This window comes from Phoca vitulina, unplaced genomic scaffold, assembly GCF_004348235.1.
Source record: "Phoca vitulina isolate PV1807 unplaced genomic scaffold, GSC_HSeal_1.0 scaffold16, whole genome shotgun sequence".
In the NCBI taxonomy this organism is placed as follows: Eukaryota; Metazoa; Chordata; class Mammalia; order Carnivora; family Phocidae; genus Phoca; species Phoca vitulina.
In genome coordinates, this window is record NW_022589719.1 from 24,521,901 (window position 1) to 24,540,945 (window position 19,045).

General features: G+C 43.3%; 2 protein-coding genes across 4 annotated transcripts in view; both read right to left on the minus strand.

Annotated features, from left to right (window-relative positions):
- The window catches only part of AGBL2 (ATP/GTP binding protein like 2), a 39,148-nt gene extending 38,532 nt beyond the window's left edge, over positions 1-616 (minus strand). The window contains exons 1-2 of one of the 2 annotated variants that reach the window (XM_032414985.1): positions 541-616; positions 225-357 (exon numbers count right to left, since the gene is read on the minus strand). In XM_032414985.1, coding sequence (XP_032270876.1) covers positions 225-260 — 36 coding nt within the window. In that variant the 5' untranslated portion in view covers positions 261-357; positions 541-616. Of the gene's footprint in view, positions 1-224; positions 417-540 lie in introns of those variants that run through there. The other variant, XM_032414986.1, reaches the window with a different exon arrangement.
- A 1,975-nt stretch (positions 617-2,591) lies between these two features.
- FNBP4 (formin binding protein 4) overlaps positions 2,592-19,045 on the minus strand; it is a 37,226-nt gene continuing 20,772 nt past the window's right edge. Inside the window, exons 13-17 of one of the 2 annotated variants that reach the window (XM_032414157.1) lie at positions 17,323-17,633; positions 17,050-17,194; positions 14,782-15,104; positions 7,223-7,380; positions 2,592-3,682 (exon numbers count right to left, since the gene is read on the minus strand). In XM_032414157.1, coding sequence (XP_032270048.1) covers positions 3,592-3,682; positions 7,223-7,380; positions 14,782-15,104; positions 17,050-17,194; positions 17,323-17,633 — 1,028 coding nt within the window. In that variant the 3' untranslated portion in view covers positions 2,592-3,591. The remainder of the gene's footprint in view (positions 3,683-7,222; positions 7,381-14,781; positions 15,105-17,049; positions 17,195-17,322; positions 17,634-19,045) is intronic. The other variant, XM_032414156.1, reaches the window with a different exon arrangement.

The window sequence follows — 19,045 nt, forward strand, 5'->3', positions numbered from 1 at the left end:
TAATACTGAACTCTTAACAAAAGGCACACAAGAATTGTTGCAAAGGACAACAGTTCTTGAGTTCCTGAGGACTTCTGTAAACAAACCAAGTGAAAGACATTCATGCAAATTATTCTATCTTGGGGATCAAGATCTCCTGCCAGAAAAAGGTGCCACCAGAATATGCCTTCTGATCTAGTAGTATTGGATTTCTGTGGAGTTCCTGGAGAGGCGAGTGTACCGACCTCCTGCTTTGGCTCTGTTTCCAATGCTGGGAACATGTTACTTCTGCATGGTATGCTGAAGACAAGTCAGTGACACCGGCATCCGGCCACAACCCCTGCCCAGTTTCCAAAAGGGCAGCTGATTACACAGAAGCTAAAAAACCAGAACAGGACAACTGAAAAAAACTGCCGATTTCACCCCACCGTCCTCCACCTGCGCGGCTCTCACGCGACTTTAAGGAAACTTGTCTCAGCGCTCCCTCTTCCCCGCCAGTCCAGCCTCTCACACATACAAGCACCTGGCTACTGGTTCCTACTCTGAGGCCCAGAGGCACACCTGAGGAATGAGGGAGGGCGGCTTGTCTTCCAGTCTGGGCCTCCCGCGGCACCTGGACCCCTGGGGCTCCCATGCTTCCCTCTCGGAGGAGGGAGATGCCCACCACCAGGACGCAACAAGAAAGTGAAAGAAATAGGGATGGACGGATCCCACGGAGTTGCCTCGGAGTAGATAACCGGGGAGTGGGCCCTGAAAATGGAATTCAGGGGTTCAGGGCTTCCTGGTGCCGGGGAAGGTGATGAGGGGTAGTTTCTCTGAAGAGTCGGAGAGGGAGCGTAGAGATTTCCTAGGAGGGCAGAGGGAAGGGTGCGATTCCCCTCCGCTCCCGGCCCGTCTGGGGCAGCAGGGGTGTGCGCCGCGCCTGCCGCGGCAGAGAAGCCAAAGCGAGGCGGGAGGCCACCGCACTGCAGGGACAGCGGCCGAGCCTCGCAGCAGGCAGAGAACACGCTCCCGGCGCTCGCCCGCCACCGCTTTCTGCTAGGGCCCCGGTAGCCTAGCAACCGCGAAGCGGAAACGGGAGGGCAGGGCGGCAGGACGCTTCCGGGGAGCGAGGCTCCGCCTCCCGGGCACGGGTGGGACCCTGGGAAAGGTCCCCGGGTGCGGACAGCCTCCGGTTTTTCAGACGCATTGCTCCTTTCATCCGATGTTGCCGCCCCCCTTCTGGGGCACCGCAGTTGGACTGGTGAATACAATGCCAGTTAGTGGTCCTCAAAAATATTCCTAACTTCCTTAAGCATCCTATTCTTGGCTTGGGCTCCGGTCGTGATCTCAAGGCCTGCCTTGGCTCGGGCTCCCCGAGGACTGTGCTTAGGATTTTCTCTCCCTCTCCCTCTGCCCCTCCCTCCCTTTCGTGCTCTCTCTAAAATAAATGTTGGGACGCCTGGGTGGCTCAGTCGTTAAGCGTCTGCCTTTGGCTCAGGTCATGATCCCAGGGTCCTGGGATTGAGTCCCAAATAGGGTTCCTTGCTCGCTGGGAGCCTGCTTCTCCCTCTGCCTGCCACTTCCCCTGCTTGTGCTCGCTCTCTGACAAATAAAATCTTTTAAAAAAATAAATCTTAAAATTCCAAACTTCTTTGCCATTCCTTAGCTTTAGGTTAACTGTCAGGTGTTGGCTCAAAGGGAGCGATTTCCCCTCTCCAATCTTGTATCTCACCACCCCATAGCTAGATTTGAAAAATTACAAGAAAACTGAAACCACACTTTTTGACCATCAAATTGTAAGACTCTAAAGCGCTCTTTAAAAAAAAAAAAAAAAAAAAAAGCGCTCCATTCTGTTAAGATGGTAACAAAGGGTGGCTCAGTCATTATCCCAGGGTCCTGGGATGGAGCCCCACATCCTGCTTATCCAGGAGCCTGCTTCTCCCTCTCCCACTGCATCTCCCCCCTCAGTGTTCTCTCTCGTTCACTCTAAAAAAAAAAAAAAAAAAAAAAGATAGTGACAAAGGTACTGGTGCTCTGCAGCAATTCCTACAAGTCTAGAAAACGGCTAGACAGTTAAAGCAAAAGTTTTAATTGCTAGTTGGTATTTCTTCAAATTTGCTCTATGCAAATTACAAGAAAAAGTTTGTATACAAAATGTCACCCCAACCTGCATAATGGGTAAATAAAATTCAACGCACTGGTACACATGACATCGAGTAGGTAAAACTTCTCAATTACATGCAAATAAATAGACTGGAATAAAATTCAAACTATTAATTGTTATCTTTGGTTAGCTTTATATGAATGTAACCAAGGTAGAGATTACCTTTATAATCAGAGAAAAAAGCTATCTTCAAAACCACATTACATCATTTCCAGGATTTTAGGTCAAACATTAGCTAATATTATACAGTACAAGCTCCAAAATTTAAGTCATAGAACCTTCTGGTACCAGAAACCTGTTTTTCTCACCCTGTCCCCACCCCCACTCCCACCCCCACTGACTCAAGATCCTGCCGCTCTTCTTTTTCCTGAGAGCTGTTCAATGTTTACACATGCTTTACGCTGTTTGGTAAGAAAAAACAATGAAGACTGGCCTTAAAACAAGTCTTGATGACACAATCATGAAATAACAGCCTCAGAAGAGCAAAAGGATACCAATCAGAAGTATAAAAAAAGCTTTATTAGAGCATATATACAAATTTACAAGGCCAGAAACTGGAGAAATACAAACAGCTTTAAAACACAATTTGCCGTTTCTTCAGTTTAAAGTGACTTTTACCTGATTGTGATACAACAGAAAGTACAGAACAGTAAACTGCTTTTTAAATACTGGAATTTTATGGAGAGTACATTCACATAAAAGGAAGGTGAATTTTGGAACAAGGTTAAGACAATGGAGACACATTAATACATACAGTGGCTCTTGTTATATTTCCTGCCACACAGATGAGGGGAAATCCTCAAACTTAAAGATAGGATCACCTGCCGCTGCCGGTACTGAAATGTGAATCCGCCACTAGTGTGTGAAATGACTGAGCTACCAGTTCTAGAAGGTGTGAGAAAGAGCTCTCCAGAGTGTGTGGCCATCTGTCAGCACAAGGGAAACGCCTCACTATACCTCAGCACTTGAGGGATGGCAGGCTGGAAGAGGTCAGATTCCAATAATCCCAGTTAAGCAAAACAATACAGAGCTGCCTTCTTAATTGCACTTGTTCTGGAGTAGAAGTTAATGAGAGAGAGCCGCACTAGGAACTAGGTGAGCCTCAATGAGACGGAAAATCCTTCACTTTTTGTCAGTGAGTCCTCTGCTGAGGTATCACACTCCTGAATCACATGTTCCAGATCAATGAGGTTAATGTACCTGATAACGCTGAGTTTGCCAGTGTAAGAATAAAGGCAGCCATGTCAAAGCATTCGGTCAACCTCACCCTTCAGCAAAACAGAAAAATTACATTTCACAAATGTGAAAACGCTGTACGTGTGTATGCTTTTGCCCAGGAAATTCATATGCTCTCCCTCATAACATTTATAGTTTATTGACAACAGTAAAACTGGGTGAAGACTCTGAACTGAACGCAAAGAAGAAAAAAATCAGTAATAAAAAACCCCCCGTCCCCCCCGACAAAACTATGTGTTTGGAGCCATTTTCCTCCTCTTCAGTCTTGCTCGCCAATCCTCAGGAAGCGCTTCAAAATTAGCATTCCTCTCTGCCATGCCACTGTGAAAACAACATACAGATTACTTCACTGGGAAGAAAAAGGAGGAAACTGTTCACAAAAACCAGTACCTGACACTGAAACTCTGATCTTTGTTCATGAATGTACTTCAAAGTTTCTCACCTACCAATATACTCATCAAATTTCTTAATTCTGACGCATCAACCAAAGACACACATGCTCTCTCTACAGTTGTATGAACACGTAAATGCATATTTTCTTTTATCTATCTCCTGTAACCATTAAAGCCACACTGAAGGAATACAATTCTTTTTTTTTTTTTAATTTATTTATTTGAGAGAGACAAATAGTGACACAGAGAGAGAGAGAGCGCGCGCACAGCAGGGAGAGCAGCAGAGGGAGAGGGAGAAGCAGGCTCCCCGCGGAGCAGAGAGCCCGACACCACGCGGGGCTCCATCCCAGCACCCTGGTATCATGACCTGAGCCAAAGGCAGACACTTAACCCACTGAGCCACCCAGGTGTCCCAGGAATACGACAATTCTTGTGAAAGTTTATCTTGGTCCCGAAGAGTTCCAATTCTTTAGAAAAGATATATTTTAACCCTCAATTTACTGTCAGGAAGCTTTGGTTTTTGAAATTCTCTTTTGAACAGTTCTATTTGTAAGGACTGATACCTCATGGCTTATTCAATTATTTTCAAGATAGATTAAGCTCAGATCCTATCTTACAATAACTAGAATGGATGCATTGGACCCTTTTATAAATCTAAAATAATCTAATCACAGAATCTTTGTGATTCCCCAGCTACCATCTTGAAATAGTTTGCTATTTCATCATTATAGGAATTAATCATTACTCAATTCCCAGCAATACTAAAAAAGACAAAAAAACAATAAGAAAACCGAATAATGGAATCACCTACAAGGATGAGGGAAAAGTGCAATAAACGGTCACTAATAGTACCCCTCAGTTTTCTTATTGTGCTGCCCCAAATAAAGAGTATACAACCTTTCAAGGTAGTAAAAAAGTCTGGAGGCAACATCTTCATAGTCCCCTCCCACCCCAATATTATTATTACTATTTTTAAAGTAAGCTCTATGCCCACCGTGGGGCTTGAACTCATGATCCCAAGATCAAGAGTTGATGCTATAGCAACTGAGCCAGCCAGGTGCCCCCCCCCCGCAAATATTAGACAAGCCGGAAGATAAATGCAAACAGACAGACAGGGGCATTGTACATTCTAATTATGATGGCAGAACTTATTGGGTAAGTAAAATTTCAGACTATGGGTATTAAGAGGACCATATCCTAGAAGAATTTTCTCAAATTTGAGATTGATGAGTGAAGAGTGTATTTCTTTTTATTTAAAGATTTTATTTATTTGACAGAAATACAGGGAGAGAGGTAACACAAGCAGGGGGAGTGGGAGAGGGAGAAGCAGGCTTCCCGCTGAGCAGGGAGCCCGATGCGGGGCTCGATCCCAGGACCTTGGGATCATGACCTGAGCCAAAGGCAGACGCTTAACGACTGAGCCACTCAGGCGCCCCTTGAGTACCCATTTTTATTTATTTATTTGACAGAGACAGACACAGCAAGAGAGGGAACATAAGCAGGGGGAGTGGGAGAAGCAGGCTTCCCGCCGAGCAGGGAGCCCAATGCAGGGCTCGATCCCAGGACCCTGGGGTCATGACCTGAGCCGAAGGCAGACGCTTAATGGCTGAGCCACCCAGGTGCCCCTCACCTCTTTCTTCTGAATGCCAAAGCTAATTAGCCTCCCTGACAAAGCAGCACTGCAACACATTTCCCAAGCTGTCAGGCTCAAGTCTGTGGTTTTCCAGTCCAGTGCTTCTCAGGCTTCACTGCACATGAGAGCTTTAAAAATTCTAATGCCCAGGCCATAACCTAGAACCATTAAATCAGAATTGGGGGAGGACGGAGTCCAAGCATCTTTTAAAGATCCTTTAGTGGTTCCCATGTGCAGCAAGATTGATGCCAATCTAGTCCGTCCCCCTATTTTATTTATTTATTTGACAGAGATAGAGACAGTGAGAGAGGGATCACAAGCAGGAGGAGTGGGAGAGGGAGAAGCAGGCTTCCCGCAGAGCAGGGAGCCCGATGCGGGGCTCGATCCCAGGACCCTGGCATCATGACCTGAGCCGAAGGCAGACACTTAATGACTGAGCCACCCAGGTGCCCCGGAAGAGTGTATTTCTAAGAACAAAATTTCTAAGAATTAAAAAGGAACAACATAGGCGGGGCAGTGGCTCAGTTGGTTAAGTGGCTGCCTTCAGCCCAGGTCATGATCCCAGGTCCTGGGATCGAGCCTTGCATTGGGCTCCTTGCTCAGCAGGAAGCCTGCTTCTCCCTCTCCCTCTGCCTGCCGCTCTCCCTGCTTGTGCTCTTCTCTCTCTAATGAATAAATCTTTAAAAAAAAAAAAAAGGAACATCATCACCCAATTATTTTGTAATGAGAACCAGGACTATCTCATTTCCCTAAAATGACACGTGATAGGAATCTTCCAGGTTTTACGATGCTGTATGCTACAATTTATTTCATAGGGTTCTGAAGTAGACAAATGCTAAAAGCAGGTATGTAATAACTGGAGAAATGGACATTTTAGAAACAAAAAAATTTCCTTATAATGACCATTCCAATTGGTATTTATATATCTAAAAATAAAAATGTTTTTTTTTTTTTTTTAAAGATTTTATTTATTTATTTGAGAGAGAGAATGAGATAGAGAGAGCATGAGAGGGGGGAGGGTCAGAGGGAGAAGCAGACTCCCTGCTGAACAGGGAGCCCGATGCGGGACTCGATCCCGGGACTCCAGGATCATGACCTGAGCCGAAGGCAGTCGCTTAACCAACTGAGCCACCCAGGCACCCAAAATAAAAATGTTTTGAATTATGAAACAAAAGATGGTGATCCTCTCCCAATGTTTTCATTGATGTTGCAAGTGTGAGAACCAGAAGGAATAAGCTAGAACCTATCCAAGACGGATGTGAAATACAGTAGCACTACTTATGAGTATGTTGCTCAGAGTTTACTCTATATACCTTCAAAACCAGGAAAAAAAAAATATTTGAGTTAGCTATGTTTACAAATTCTTAGCAGAATCTCTAATGGAATTTTCTCCCCTTCCCTTTTTAAGTAATCTCTGCAACGCAACGTGAATTCACAACCCCAAGATCAAGAGTCCCATTCTCCACGGACTGAGTCAGCCGCCCTCCTTTTAACTTAGGTAAATTATTGTAAAATAATTTTTAAAAAAATTATAAAAGGGTCTATTGGATCTACATGGTAAAAGGGACATCTGTTTTTCCTGGTATGCTCAGAGTTAAAAACACTCCTTTGCTTAAGAGAAACAATTCGGAGGATAAAGTGTTAAAACTCTGGTATTTCTAATTTTGAAAAAGGGTAAATCGTAATTTTTACAGGGAAATAAACATTACTGTGAGTTATAAACCTTTAGATGCATTTGTAAAAAAAAACACCAAACATTAAGGACTGTGATTCAAAGACTATGACAAGTGCTCTGAAGCCAGCAGCACAGCCCACTCATCCGCAGTCTCTCTGTACCTGACCAGCTGCTGCTGCTTCCACTCTTCGATGCGCTTCTGTGCGGTGGATTCCCGGTCCTCTTCACTGGAACTAGAGTTCTCCTCTTCATCTAACTCACGCTGGATACTCTGCCACTTCTTTACCAGAGATGGCATTTTGGTTTTACTCTTCTTTGCCTAGAGCAAAGGTTAAAGGTCAGGAAGAAGATAGTACATAAAATATGGAAATGAGAGCCACCTAAGATCCAGCTCCCTTCTTAGATCTAAGGAATAAGGGGGCTTTAAAATCAAAGGGACAGAAACACAGAAAATAAATACCATTATAAGTTCCTGCCAAAAATTTTACGAACTATACATCTAATGCTTGAAAATCTAAAAACTGTAAAAAAGAAAAAAAAATCTAAAACTTTAAACATATTTTTATTAAATTGGGTCAGAAAAATTTCCTTTAGCCTCATTATTCTATGGAATTCAAAACTGTTGCCCTTAGCTCAGCTCAGAATTACAGTGTTGCCTTTGGCAAGTTTTAAGTAGATGCCCTGTTCACATCAAGTGGATGCCATGTTCACATCAAGTGAAAAATAGAACTCAGAAATAAATGGCCAGCTTTTCTGTAAAGAGCAACATAGTCAATGGCAACAAAATATAAAAAATGCAAGGAGATATAACATCAAAATATTAGTAAGATTAGTTCTAAGAGGAGATTTTATTTTTGTTCTTTTGGCTCTTCTTCATTTTCTAAATTATCTATAATATGTACTATCATAGTAAAAAAAAATATGCTGGTGATACTTAGAAAAGTAGAACTATGTATGTCCAACATGGTTTGCTCTGTTATTACCCTCAGGCCTCTGTTCAAAGGCACTCTAGCAAAGAGGCTTTCCCTGACCACCCTATCTGAAACAGCACCACCTCCCAAAGACCACTTTTTGTCCTTTAACACTGCTTGTTTTGCCTCACTGCATTTTTTTTTTTTTTAAAGCACCGAACATGCACATACTTGCCTATTTGTCTCCCCATTCCCCCTTCTTCTCCAGCCCTCCAGAAGGGAATCTCCACAAAAACAGGATTTGTTTGTCTGACTCACTATTGAATCCCAAGCTTCTAAGGAGAATGCCTGACAAATCGTATGCATTAAAAATATTTTATCCCCTGTATTTTTTTTTTAAAGATTTTATTTATTTATTTGAGAGAGAGAGAATGAGAGAGAGAGAGCACATGAGAGGGGGGAGGGTCGGGAGGGTCAGAGGGAGAAGCAGACTCCCTGCCGAGCAGGGAGCCCGATGCGGGACTCGATCCAGGGACTCCAGGATCATGACCTGAGCCGAAGGCAGTCGCGTAACCAACTGAGCCACCCAGGCGCCCTTTATCCCCTGTACTTTGAAGACCAGCAGAACTGTGTGTCTGAAGACCCGACCAGGTCACACACCGGAAGCACCAGCAGGCACGCGCGTGGGCAGGTGTGATTAAGTGCAGCTGTGCTCACGTCGGACTGGGTACGGGGGCCCAACCTATTCTTCCTGCCTGCACGTGAGAGACATTTCTTAAGCCTTCAAAAATCTGAGAAAATAAGTTTCGTATTTTTAGTCTTTCTTCTGTTACTTATCTCCCTAACTCGATACCCTACTTTGACCGTAATTCAGAGTTCTTAACCTTCTGGGGAAATGAGGGCCCATGTGTTGTGCTTACACCGTTAGCTCCACACACCTTCCCACGATCTAGTCTGTCATTTCACCTGTGGTACAGCCTCACACACTGCATACACAGCCTTCCAGCAAGCTCCGAAACAGACCATTCTGGCTTAGCATGGAACCAACTGAATAAAAAGTAACACGAAGTAATAATGGTCACATGTGCACAGAGGGCTCACTGAGGTATAACCTTTCACTGAACACTGGCAAATGTGATTAAAAAACAAAGCCCTGGGGGGTGGGAGGATGGGTTAGCCTGGTGATGGGTACTGAGGAGGGCACGTTCTGCATGGAGCACTGGGTGTTATGCACAAACAACGAATCATGGAACACTGTATCTAAAACTAATGATGTAATGTATGGGGATTAACAATAAAAAAATTAAAAAAAAAAACCAAAGCTCTGGGTAGTCACTGTGGTTTCATTTTGACTTCTATTGGGATTTGTGAAAAAAATTTTTTTATCACATTTGATTCCTATCAGTCATGGGAAAATTAGTTATGTTTTAGAAGTTATTTATTGCCAATCACATTCAAAACCATGGATATAGAGTTGCACTGGCTGTTATGCACGTTTTCACAGGGGAACACTGCAGTCAGAGGAATAAAGACCGGATGGTTAGGACTTATTTTCTAGTTTATTTTCTAGTAAGCTGCACACAAAACTCTTCAGCAAAAAGACTGAAAACATGTATTTCAAATATTCCTGAACATGAGGCATTAAGTATATTAGTTTATATATATATTTTTTAAAGACTTATTTATTTATTTGACAGACAGTGAGAGAGGGAACACAAGCAGGGGGAGTGGGAGAGGGAGCAGCAGGCTTCCCACAGAGCAGGGAGCCCGATGTGCGGCTTGATCCCGGGACCCTGGGATCATGACCTGAGCCGAAGGCAGACGCTTAACTGACTGAGCCACCCAGGCGCCCTCTTTCCTTTTTTTTTTTTTTTAAAGATTTTATTTATTTATTTTAGAGAGAGAGAGAGAGAGAGAGAGAGTGTGTGGTGTGGGGGGAGGAGCAGAGGAAGAGGGACAAGCAGACTCCATGCTGAGGGCAGAGCCCAAGGCAGGGCTTGAACTCATGACCCTGAGATCATGACCTGAGCCGAAATCAAGAGTCGGCGGCTTAACCAACTGAGCCACCCAGGCCCCCCTTCTTTTCTTTTTAAGTAGGCTCCATGCCCAGCATGGAGCCCAATGTGGGGCTTGAACTCATAACCCTGAGATCAAGACCTGAGCTGAGAGTAAGAGTTGGACACTTAACCAACTAAGTCACCCAGGTGCCCCTATTTTTTTTTAAAGATTTTGTTTAAAAAAATAATAATAATAAAATAATTTTTTTAAAGATTCTATTCCTTTATTTGACAGAGAGAGACACAGCGAGAGCAGGAACACAAGCAGGGGGAGTGGGAGAGGGAGAAGCAGGCTTCCCGCCGAGCAGGGAGCCGAATGCGGGGCTCGATCCCAGGACCCTGGGATCATGACCTGAGCCAAAGGCAGATGCCTAACGACTGAGCCATCCAGGCGCCCCTATTTATTTATTTTAGAGAGAGCGAGCACACACATGGGGGGAGGGGGAGAGGGAGAGGAGGGAGAATCCCAAGCAGAGCACGAAGCCCCATGTGGGGCTCGATCTCATGACACTGAGATCATGACCTGAGCCGAAACAGAGTCAGACACAAGTGACTGAACCACTCAGGCACCCCTATTTTATATTCTTTTAAAATGGCCTGTATACAACACAGAGATAGGCCATCATTTGTTTTAATATCAAGAATGTAAAAATGATGTATTACCAAGTTAGAATTCTGGATTTTCCAAATTAGACCATAAAAGCATGACTGGCTAAAAAATTACTTACTGCATGAAAAGAGGAGGAAGCAATGATCTCTGGCGGGTTGGAAGAACAATGTCAAGGAAGGCTTTGTAAAAGAAATGATTCCCAAGAACTGGCTGTCCTAACATTTAATTGTGTAAAGAACAACAGTATCGGGACTGGTGGACAAAGTAAAGAAATGGAGATGGTAAACAGTATTCTGACTCAGGAGAACTGTGTATACTTTGGTATAGAGCTTGACATTAGTCTACTTTACACATTATCTTAATTGTTATTATTGACTTCTATGATATTCGCTTCATTTCCAGATAATTTCTGAAACCATGGTACCAACTTGGACAAGTGGCTTAACCTGGAAACATTGTCTATTTGGTGTGAATGCATAACCCATTCAAGAAGATTCCTTGAAACACGGTAAGGCAAATGAATTTGCCCTGTTGACCCCCAGGACAAAAGATTACAGTTGAGGCAGAAGGATGAAGTGCTAACACAGAGGAGAAAAGCTGGTGAGAAAGTTTTTTTGGGTGATCAGGACATTCAAAAGTGCCCATGAGTGTGACATGACAACAGAATGATGGCAGACTATGAAGCTCCAGGCCCTGTTTCCTCACAGAAACATTACTGTGATCAAATACAGACTGACTAAAATGACTTTATGGGAACTCTGAAAATGAGGTGAAGAGCTACAGCAACCAAGAGAACACTCAATCAAGAAGCCACACTTGGGGTGTGGCTCAGTAGGTAGAGGATGAGACTTTTGATCTTGGAGTTCTAAGTTTGAGCCCCACAATGGGTGTAGAGATTATGTAAAAATAAAATCTTGGAAAAAAAATAATAAATAGCAGCCCCACTCAAAACAGCAGGAAATTTTGTGGCATGTCTGCTTGCCCTTGCACCACCCTCTCCCACGTGGTTGGGGTGAAACAGCCAATTCTCAGTTCCCTCCTTCAGGAGGGAAGGAAAAGGGTGAAATGTTCTACCCTGTCTGTGGCTGCCTGAAGGACTGGTTTCTGTATAATGCCTAACTTGGAGCTCAAGCAGGAATGGCAGTATGTTTTGGATCTCAGGTTGGAAGCCATGAAAGGCAATGGCAGGCACTGTGGCATGTGAAAACCATAGGGAAACTGCAGTCATGTGGATACCTGGGAGCAAGAGATTATGGGCAGAGGAATACTATACAGCATGTAAGGCTCCTAGGAAAAAAGCAGGTGTGAGACTCAGGAAAATTAAAATTAAAAGTATACAGGGGAATGGGGGGAAAAAAAAGCACAAATCCAAGGAATACAAACGCCCAGAAAAAGCCCAAGTAAAGATCCTGAGCCTTCATGCGGGGCTCATTAATGAAGCTCTTTCCACAAATAAGCCCGGCTGCAAAGACTGGGAGAGAGTTGTTTTCTCAAATGCCTAATTTTCAACAAAGAAAAAAAAAAATCACAAAATACACAAAGAAACTGGGAAACACACCCATTCAAAGGAAAAAAAAAATGTCTAGAAACCAACCATAAACACATGCTGAAAACATACTAGATAAGACTTTAAAACAGTTGTCTTTTTTTTTTTAAAAAAAAGATTTTATTTATTTATTTGACAGAGAGAGACAGTGAGAGCAGGAACACAAGCAGGGGGAGTGGGAGAGGGAGAAGCAGGCTTCTCGCCGAGCAGGGAGCCCACTGTGGGGCTCCATCCCAGGACCCTGGGATCATGACCTGAGCTGATGGCAGACGCTTAACTGACTGAGCCACCCAGATGGCCCTAAAACAGTTGTCTTAAATGTGCTCAAGGAAAATATCAGCAAAGAACTAATGGAAATCAGGAAAATTATACATGAACAAGATGAGATTAACAAAGAGATAGATATAAAAAAATCCAAACCAGATAGAAATTCTGAAGTTGAAAAATGTGAACTGAAAAATTCATTAGCTCAACAGCAGACTGATAGGTAGAAGAAAGGATCAGTAAAATTCATGGGAGATCATTTGAAATTACTGAGTCTGCAGAGGAAAAAGAATGAAGCAAAGTGAACAAGGTCTAAGTGACTTATAATACACCATTAAGTGGACCAATATATGCATTATGGGAGTCCCAGGAGGCTGGAAAGAAAAGAGCAGAGCTTATTTTAAGAATAGCCATGGGGTGCCTAGGTGGCTCAGTCACTTAAGCGTCTGACTCTTGGTATCAACTCAGGTCTTGATCTCAGTCAGGGTCACAAGTTCAAGTCCTGTTCTGGACTCCAAGCTGGGTGTGGAGACTACTTCAAAAAGGCGGGGGGCGGTGGGGGCGCGCACGCGCCTGGGTGGCTCAGTCGTTAAGCGTCTGCCTTCGGCTCAGGTCATGATCCCAGGGTCCTGGGATCGAGCCCTGCATTGGGCTCCCTGCTCGGGGGGAGACTGCTTCTCCCTCTCCACCTGCCTGCTGTGCTGTCAAATAAATCTTTAAAAATGCATATTTAAAAAAATTTTTAAAAATAAAAAGCGAAAGAAATAGCCAAAAAATTCCCAAATTTAAGGAAGACATGGATATACATATCCAAGAGGCCTAACAAACTCCATGTAGGATCAAAAGACCACACTGTGACATAACTTGTCAAAAGCCAAAGAGAGGGGCGCCTGGGTGACTCAGTCATTAAGCGCCTGCCTTCGGCTCAGGTCATAATCCCCAGGGACCTGGGATCGAGCCCCGCATCGGGCTCCCCGCTCCGAGGGAAGCCTGCTTCTCCCTCTCCCACTCCCCCTGCTTGTGTTCCCTCTCTGGCTGTGTCTCTCTCTGTCAAATAAATAAAATCTTAAAAAAAAAAAAAAGCCAAAGAGCATCTACAAAGCAGGAAAAAAAAGTGACTTGTCATGTAAGGGATCCTCAATAAGATTATCAGAGGATTTCTGGCAGAAATGGCATAGGCCAAAAGACAGGAGGATGATATATTTAAAGTTGTTAAAGTTAAAAGAAAAGGGCGCCTGGGTGGCTCAGTTGGTTAAGCGACTGCCTTCGGCTCAGGTCATGATCCTGGAGTCCCTGGATCGAGTCCCGCATCGGGCTCCCTGCTCGGCAGGGAACCTGCTTCTCCCTCTGACCCCCCCCCCCTGTGCTCCCCACCTCTCCTCTAATCCTCTTTGTATAAAAAAAAAAAAAAAAATTTAAAAAAAAAAAAAAAAAAAGTTAAAAGAAAAGAAAAAATAAAAGAGCCAATTGAGAATGTTATACCAGGCAACATTTTCCTTCAAAAATGAGGAAAAAATTAAGATGTTCCCAAATAAACAATAGCTGAGGGAGTTCATTACTGCCTGACTTGCCTTATAAGAAATGCTTAAGGGAGCGGAGTCCTTCAAGTTGAAATGAAAAGATGCTAGAAAGTAACTTGTCATACAAAAATATAAAGTTCTCTGGTAAAGGAAATACATGGACAAATATAAAAACCAGTACGATTATGATTTTGGTTTGTAACTCTACTTATTCTCCTACTGAATTTAAAAGACAAAAGCATACAAATAATTATAAATCTGTATTAATGGTACAAAATATATAAAGATGTAATTTATAACACCAATAATGGAGTGGGGTGCAGCTGTATAGCTTTTGTCTGCAATGGAGTGTATCAGTTTAAAACAGATTATTATAACTTTAGCACATTATATATAATACCCACAGTAATCACAAAGAAATAACCATAGAATATATGCAAAAAGATATGACAAGGGAATCAAAATGTGTCACTGAAAAAATTCAACTAAACACAAAAGGCAGCAGTAAGGGAAGAAATGAGAACAAAAAAAGCCTTTTAAGATATACAGAAAACAAGCAACAAAATGGTAACAGTAAGTCCTTCCCTATTAGTAACTACTGATAATAAATTTAGTAATTTACTGATATAAATGAAACTATCCAATTAAAAGTCGTATACTGCCAGAATGGATAAAAAATAAATAAAATCGTGGGGCCCCTAGGTGGCTCAGTCAGTTAACATCGTGACCTAAAGGCAGATATTTAACCGACTGAGCCACCCAGGCGCTGTAAAAAATTTTTTTAAATAGAAACTTAGACAGATTTACTATACCTTATCTTTCTTTCCTTTTTTGGTCTTCTCAGGTGGTGGCATTTTAGGAGCTGGTGGTGGTGGTGGAGGAGGAGGAGGAGGAGGAGGTGGTGGTGGTTCAATAATGGCAGTGGTAGGCACAGCACCTCGGGCCTGGACTGGCTGCAATGTGGGAGCACTCACTGCCATTGGGACAGAACATTCAGCATAGCTCATAATTGCAGGAGCTGAGGCCAGTCCTAGGTAATTTGACTGTAGGCTCATTCCTCTAGCTTGATGACCCATTCCTGTTGCTGGATGGCTAACCGATACTGCCTGGTGTCCAATCCCTGCTGCCTGGTGACCTAACATGGAAAACATAAAATGAAACTGTAAGAAGGACCTTGTGAGGGGCGCCTGGGTGGCTCAGTCGTTAAGCGTCTGCCTTCGGCTCAGGTCATGATCCCAGGGTCCTGGGATCGAGCCCTGCATCGGGCTCCCTGCTCTGCAGGAAGCCTGCTTCTCCCTCTCCCACTCCCCCTGCTTGTGTTCCCTCTCTTGCTGTGTCTGTCAAATAAATAAAATCTTAAAAAAAAAAAAAAAAAAGAAGGACCTTGTGACAAAGCAAAAACAAGGAAAAGACGGAAAAGAGACATGGGGTTAGATCACTTACAAAATGTCAGTACATCTTTTCCTCAAAAAATACAGCCATGGGGCACCTGGGTGGCTCAGTCAGTTAAACGTCTGACTCAGGTCATGATCTCTGGATGGTGACACGGAGCCCTGCACTGGGCTCCACGCTCAGCAGGGAGTCTGCCTGAGGATTTCTCTCACTCCCTACCCCATTCTAAACTAAATAAATAAATCTTGAAAGAAATATATAGGGGTGCCTGGGTGGCTCAGTCATTAGGCATCTGCCTTCGGCTCAAGTCATGATCCCAGGGTCCTGGGATCGAGCCCCACATCAGGCTCCCTGCTCCGTGGGAAGCCTGCTTCTCCCTCTCCCATTCCGCCCCGCTTGTGTTCCCCCTCTCGCTGTGTCTCTCTCTGTCAAATAAATAAATAAAATCTTTAAAAAATATATATATATATATATATGTGTAGCCACAGGGGCACCTGGGTGGCTCAGTCAGTTAAGCATCCTTTGGCTGAGGTCATGATCCCAGGGTCCTAGGATGGAGTCCCACATTGGGTTCCCTGCTGATCAGGGTGTCTGCTTCTCCCTCTGCCCCTGCCCATCGCTTGTGCTCTCTCTCGTGTGCGCGGGCTCTCTCTCTCAAAGAAATAAAACCCTTAAATATAGATAGAAGATAGATAGATAGATAGATAGAGCCACACTCTCTGGTAGCAAAATGTTTCTGAATACTTTAGCAATAAGGTACTTTTTTTTTGTTTTCCTATTCCTTTAAAGTAAGCTCTACATCCAACATGGGGTTTAAACTCATGGTCCTGGAACCCACATGGGTGGCTCAGTTGGTTAAGCATCTGCCTTCGGCTCAGGTCATGATTCCAGGGTCCTGGGATCGAGTCCCGCATCGGGCTCCCTGCTCAGCGGGGAGCCTGCTTCTCCATCTGCCTGCCGCTCCCCCCTGCTTGTGCTCTCTCTGACAAATAAATAAAATCTTAAATAAATAAATAAATTCATGATCCTGAGCTCAAGAGTTGTATGCTCTACTGACTAAGCTAGTCAGGCGCCCCAGCATTAAGGTACTTAAACATTAAAATTACTGAAATCATGTTAAGTGCACAGAAAACAATCTGGAAGAATACATAGTAGTTTTTAGTAACTGCAAGAAACATGTATTTTATTTTTATTTTTTTATTTTTTTAAAGGGAATTAACTTTATTGAAACGATTAATTCCAACTTTTTTTTTTTTTAAAGATTTATTTATTTATTTGAGAGAGCGAGAATGAGAGAGAGAGTACTTGAGAGGGAGGAGGGTTAGAGGGAGAAGCAGGCTCCTCGCCGAGCAGGGAGCCCGATGCGGGACTCGATCCAGGGACTCCAGGATCATGACCTGAGCCGAAGGCAGTCGCTTAACCAACTGAGCCACCCAGGCGCCCAAGAAACATGTATTTTAAAATGAAAAGCCTTTGGGGCGCCTGGGTAGCTCAGTGGTTAAGTGTTGGACTCTTGATCTCAAGGTTGTCGAGTTGAAGAACCACACTGGGCTCCACACTGGGTGTGGCGCCTACTTAAACAAAGTAATGAAAAGCCATTACATGACATCTAAAAGCCTCTTATGACATCTAATCCTGAAAACAAAGATAGAACACATTGAGGAAAGCATCTCAATCACAACGTTTACCTGTAGCTATAGCTGACTGGCTGTAGAGCACCGGAGAACTACCAATGGTAGCCGATCTCTGAACTACTGCAGTACTAATTTCTGTAGCTTTTCTTTTTATCGCTTTAGTGGAAGGAGAACTAGAGACGGTAGAATCAACTGAACTCTGAAACACAGAGAATCTAGTTAGTGGCTGAAAGCCCTGATTAAACGTCCTCTTCTAAAATAAAACATGGTGTCAAATCATGCCCCAGTCCCCAGAGTGTCTTCAAAAAGCCCCACAGTATTTCTCACCTGGCTAGTTACAACCGTGGTTTGTGTCGAGGGTTTCAATGGAGTATCCTCCTCTGTTCCTGGGGCAGGAGGCTCCTCACTTCCCTCATCCTCCATCTCTACCTCCTGGATCTCACCATCTTCTACAGGAGGAGGGGGAGGGGGAGGGGGAGGAGGGGATTCTGGGGGTGGAGGTGGGGGTGGTGGCATTTCCAAAGGTAATGGAGGTTGAAGCACAGGCACATTTGACTGAAGAAGGGTCCAGAATGGAGTAAGTGGCATGAGCGATGAAGAAGAAACTTGGCCAGAAAAGGACTCTTTACAAAGAGAACCTATGAAAACAAACAGGAGTCAGAGAAAAGGCAAGACAAAAACTCTGTGGCTTACATTCACAGCAATGTTCAAGTGACTAGTGAAACAAAATCTGACCCACAGGCATCTACTCTACATTGAGGTCACTGAAATATTAAGCAATTCAGTTCAAAAATGACTACCATGGAAAGATGAATTTACGAACCTCACAGTTAGCACTCGCCCCAGCTATGTTATATACTAGTCTCGTTCTTTGGGTCCAGATTTATGGATGAATAAATGAAGCACACCACATCAACTCAATGAGAAATTTGGTCATTTGAACCTGAAGTTTTTTATTTCAAACATTCACAGTTTCAACACACACAAGTAGAAGGCAACACTCTGGGTCTTTTTTATTTCAAAAGAGAAGAGGGGAATGAATAATGTGCATCTGCAATACTGATTCCATGTTATTTTATTTTTTAGTGAGCTAGATGACTGACTGGGGATGACCCAGAGAGTACTCATTCACACCTATTTCGAATTCTACCTATTTTAATTAATTTGAGTTACTACATTTTAAAAATCCATTTGCAAGGTGCTCTTGTCAACTCTATCATTCCTTTGCACCTTTGTATGAATTACATTTGCTAAATCACAGCAACACAAATCAGGAAGGTAATTTTTTTTTTAATTTCTGTAATGAGAAAAGGGAAATTTAGAACAACAAATCTTCAAGGTAAATGATAATGAAGGCACACACAAAAGAGGTGTTTGAAGATGCAGAGGATGTGAACTGATGCTGGAGTCTGAGTTAAGAAATTATAGCTAAAAGGTTGCAGAATCAGTTTTCCTCAAATTCTGCAAAAGCCAGTTAATTACTGTCCTTTCTCTCCTGGGAAAAGCTTTAAGGATTAGAGAAAATAGGAGCATATACTTACTTGTAGCCTTCCCCATCCCTCTTTATCGTCAATAGGGAAGTTTCACAATATATGGGACTATTAGATATATATCCCAGGAATGCTGAAGGGAATTTTCTCCCTAAAAATCATAGAATTTAGGAGTAGAAGAGACATGAGAAATCATCTAGTTCAACTCTCTCATTTCAAAGGTAATGAAACCCAGGAGGGAAATGACTTGCCCAAGATCATACAGCTCTCAGTGGCCAGGTCTGACTCCTAGTCTAGTGCTATTTTACCAAGACCTGGTGAAATGCCAGGGGTCTAAGAGCTTTAGAAATTACAGGTGAATAAATCTCACTTCTCATGGAGTAGAGATCCAAATGCAATCACCTGTTAAATTTCATGGTCAAAAGTGGTGGATTAAATAAGGGTGCTATTACAAAAGGCTCTCAACAATGATACAACCCTTTACCTTGGTTGCCTCAAAAGACACCACACTGGTTCTCAACAAGGTAAAACCAAAGCTACCATAAACCGTTTGGCTTTTA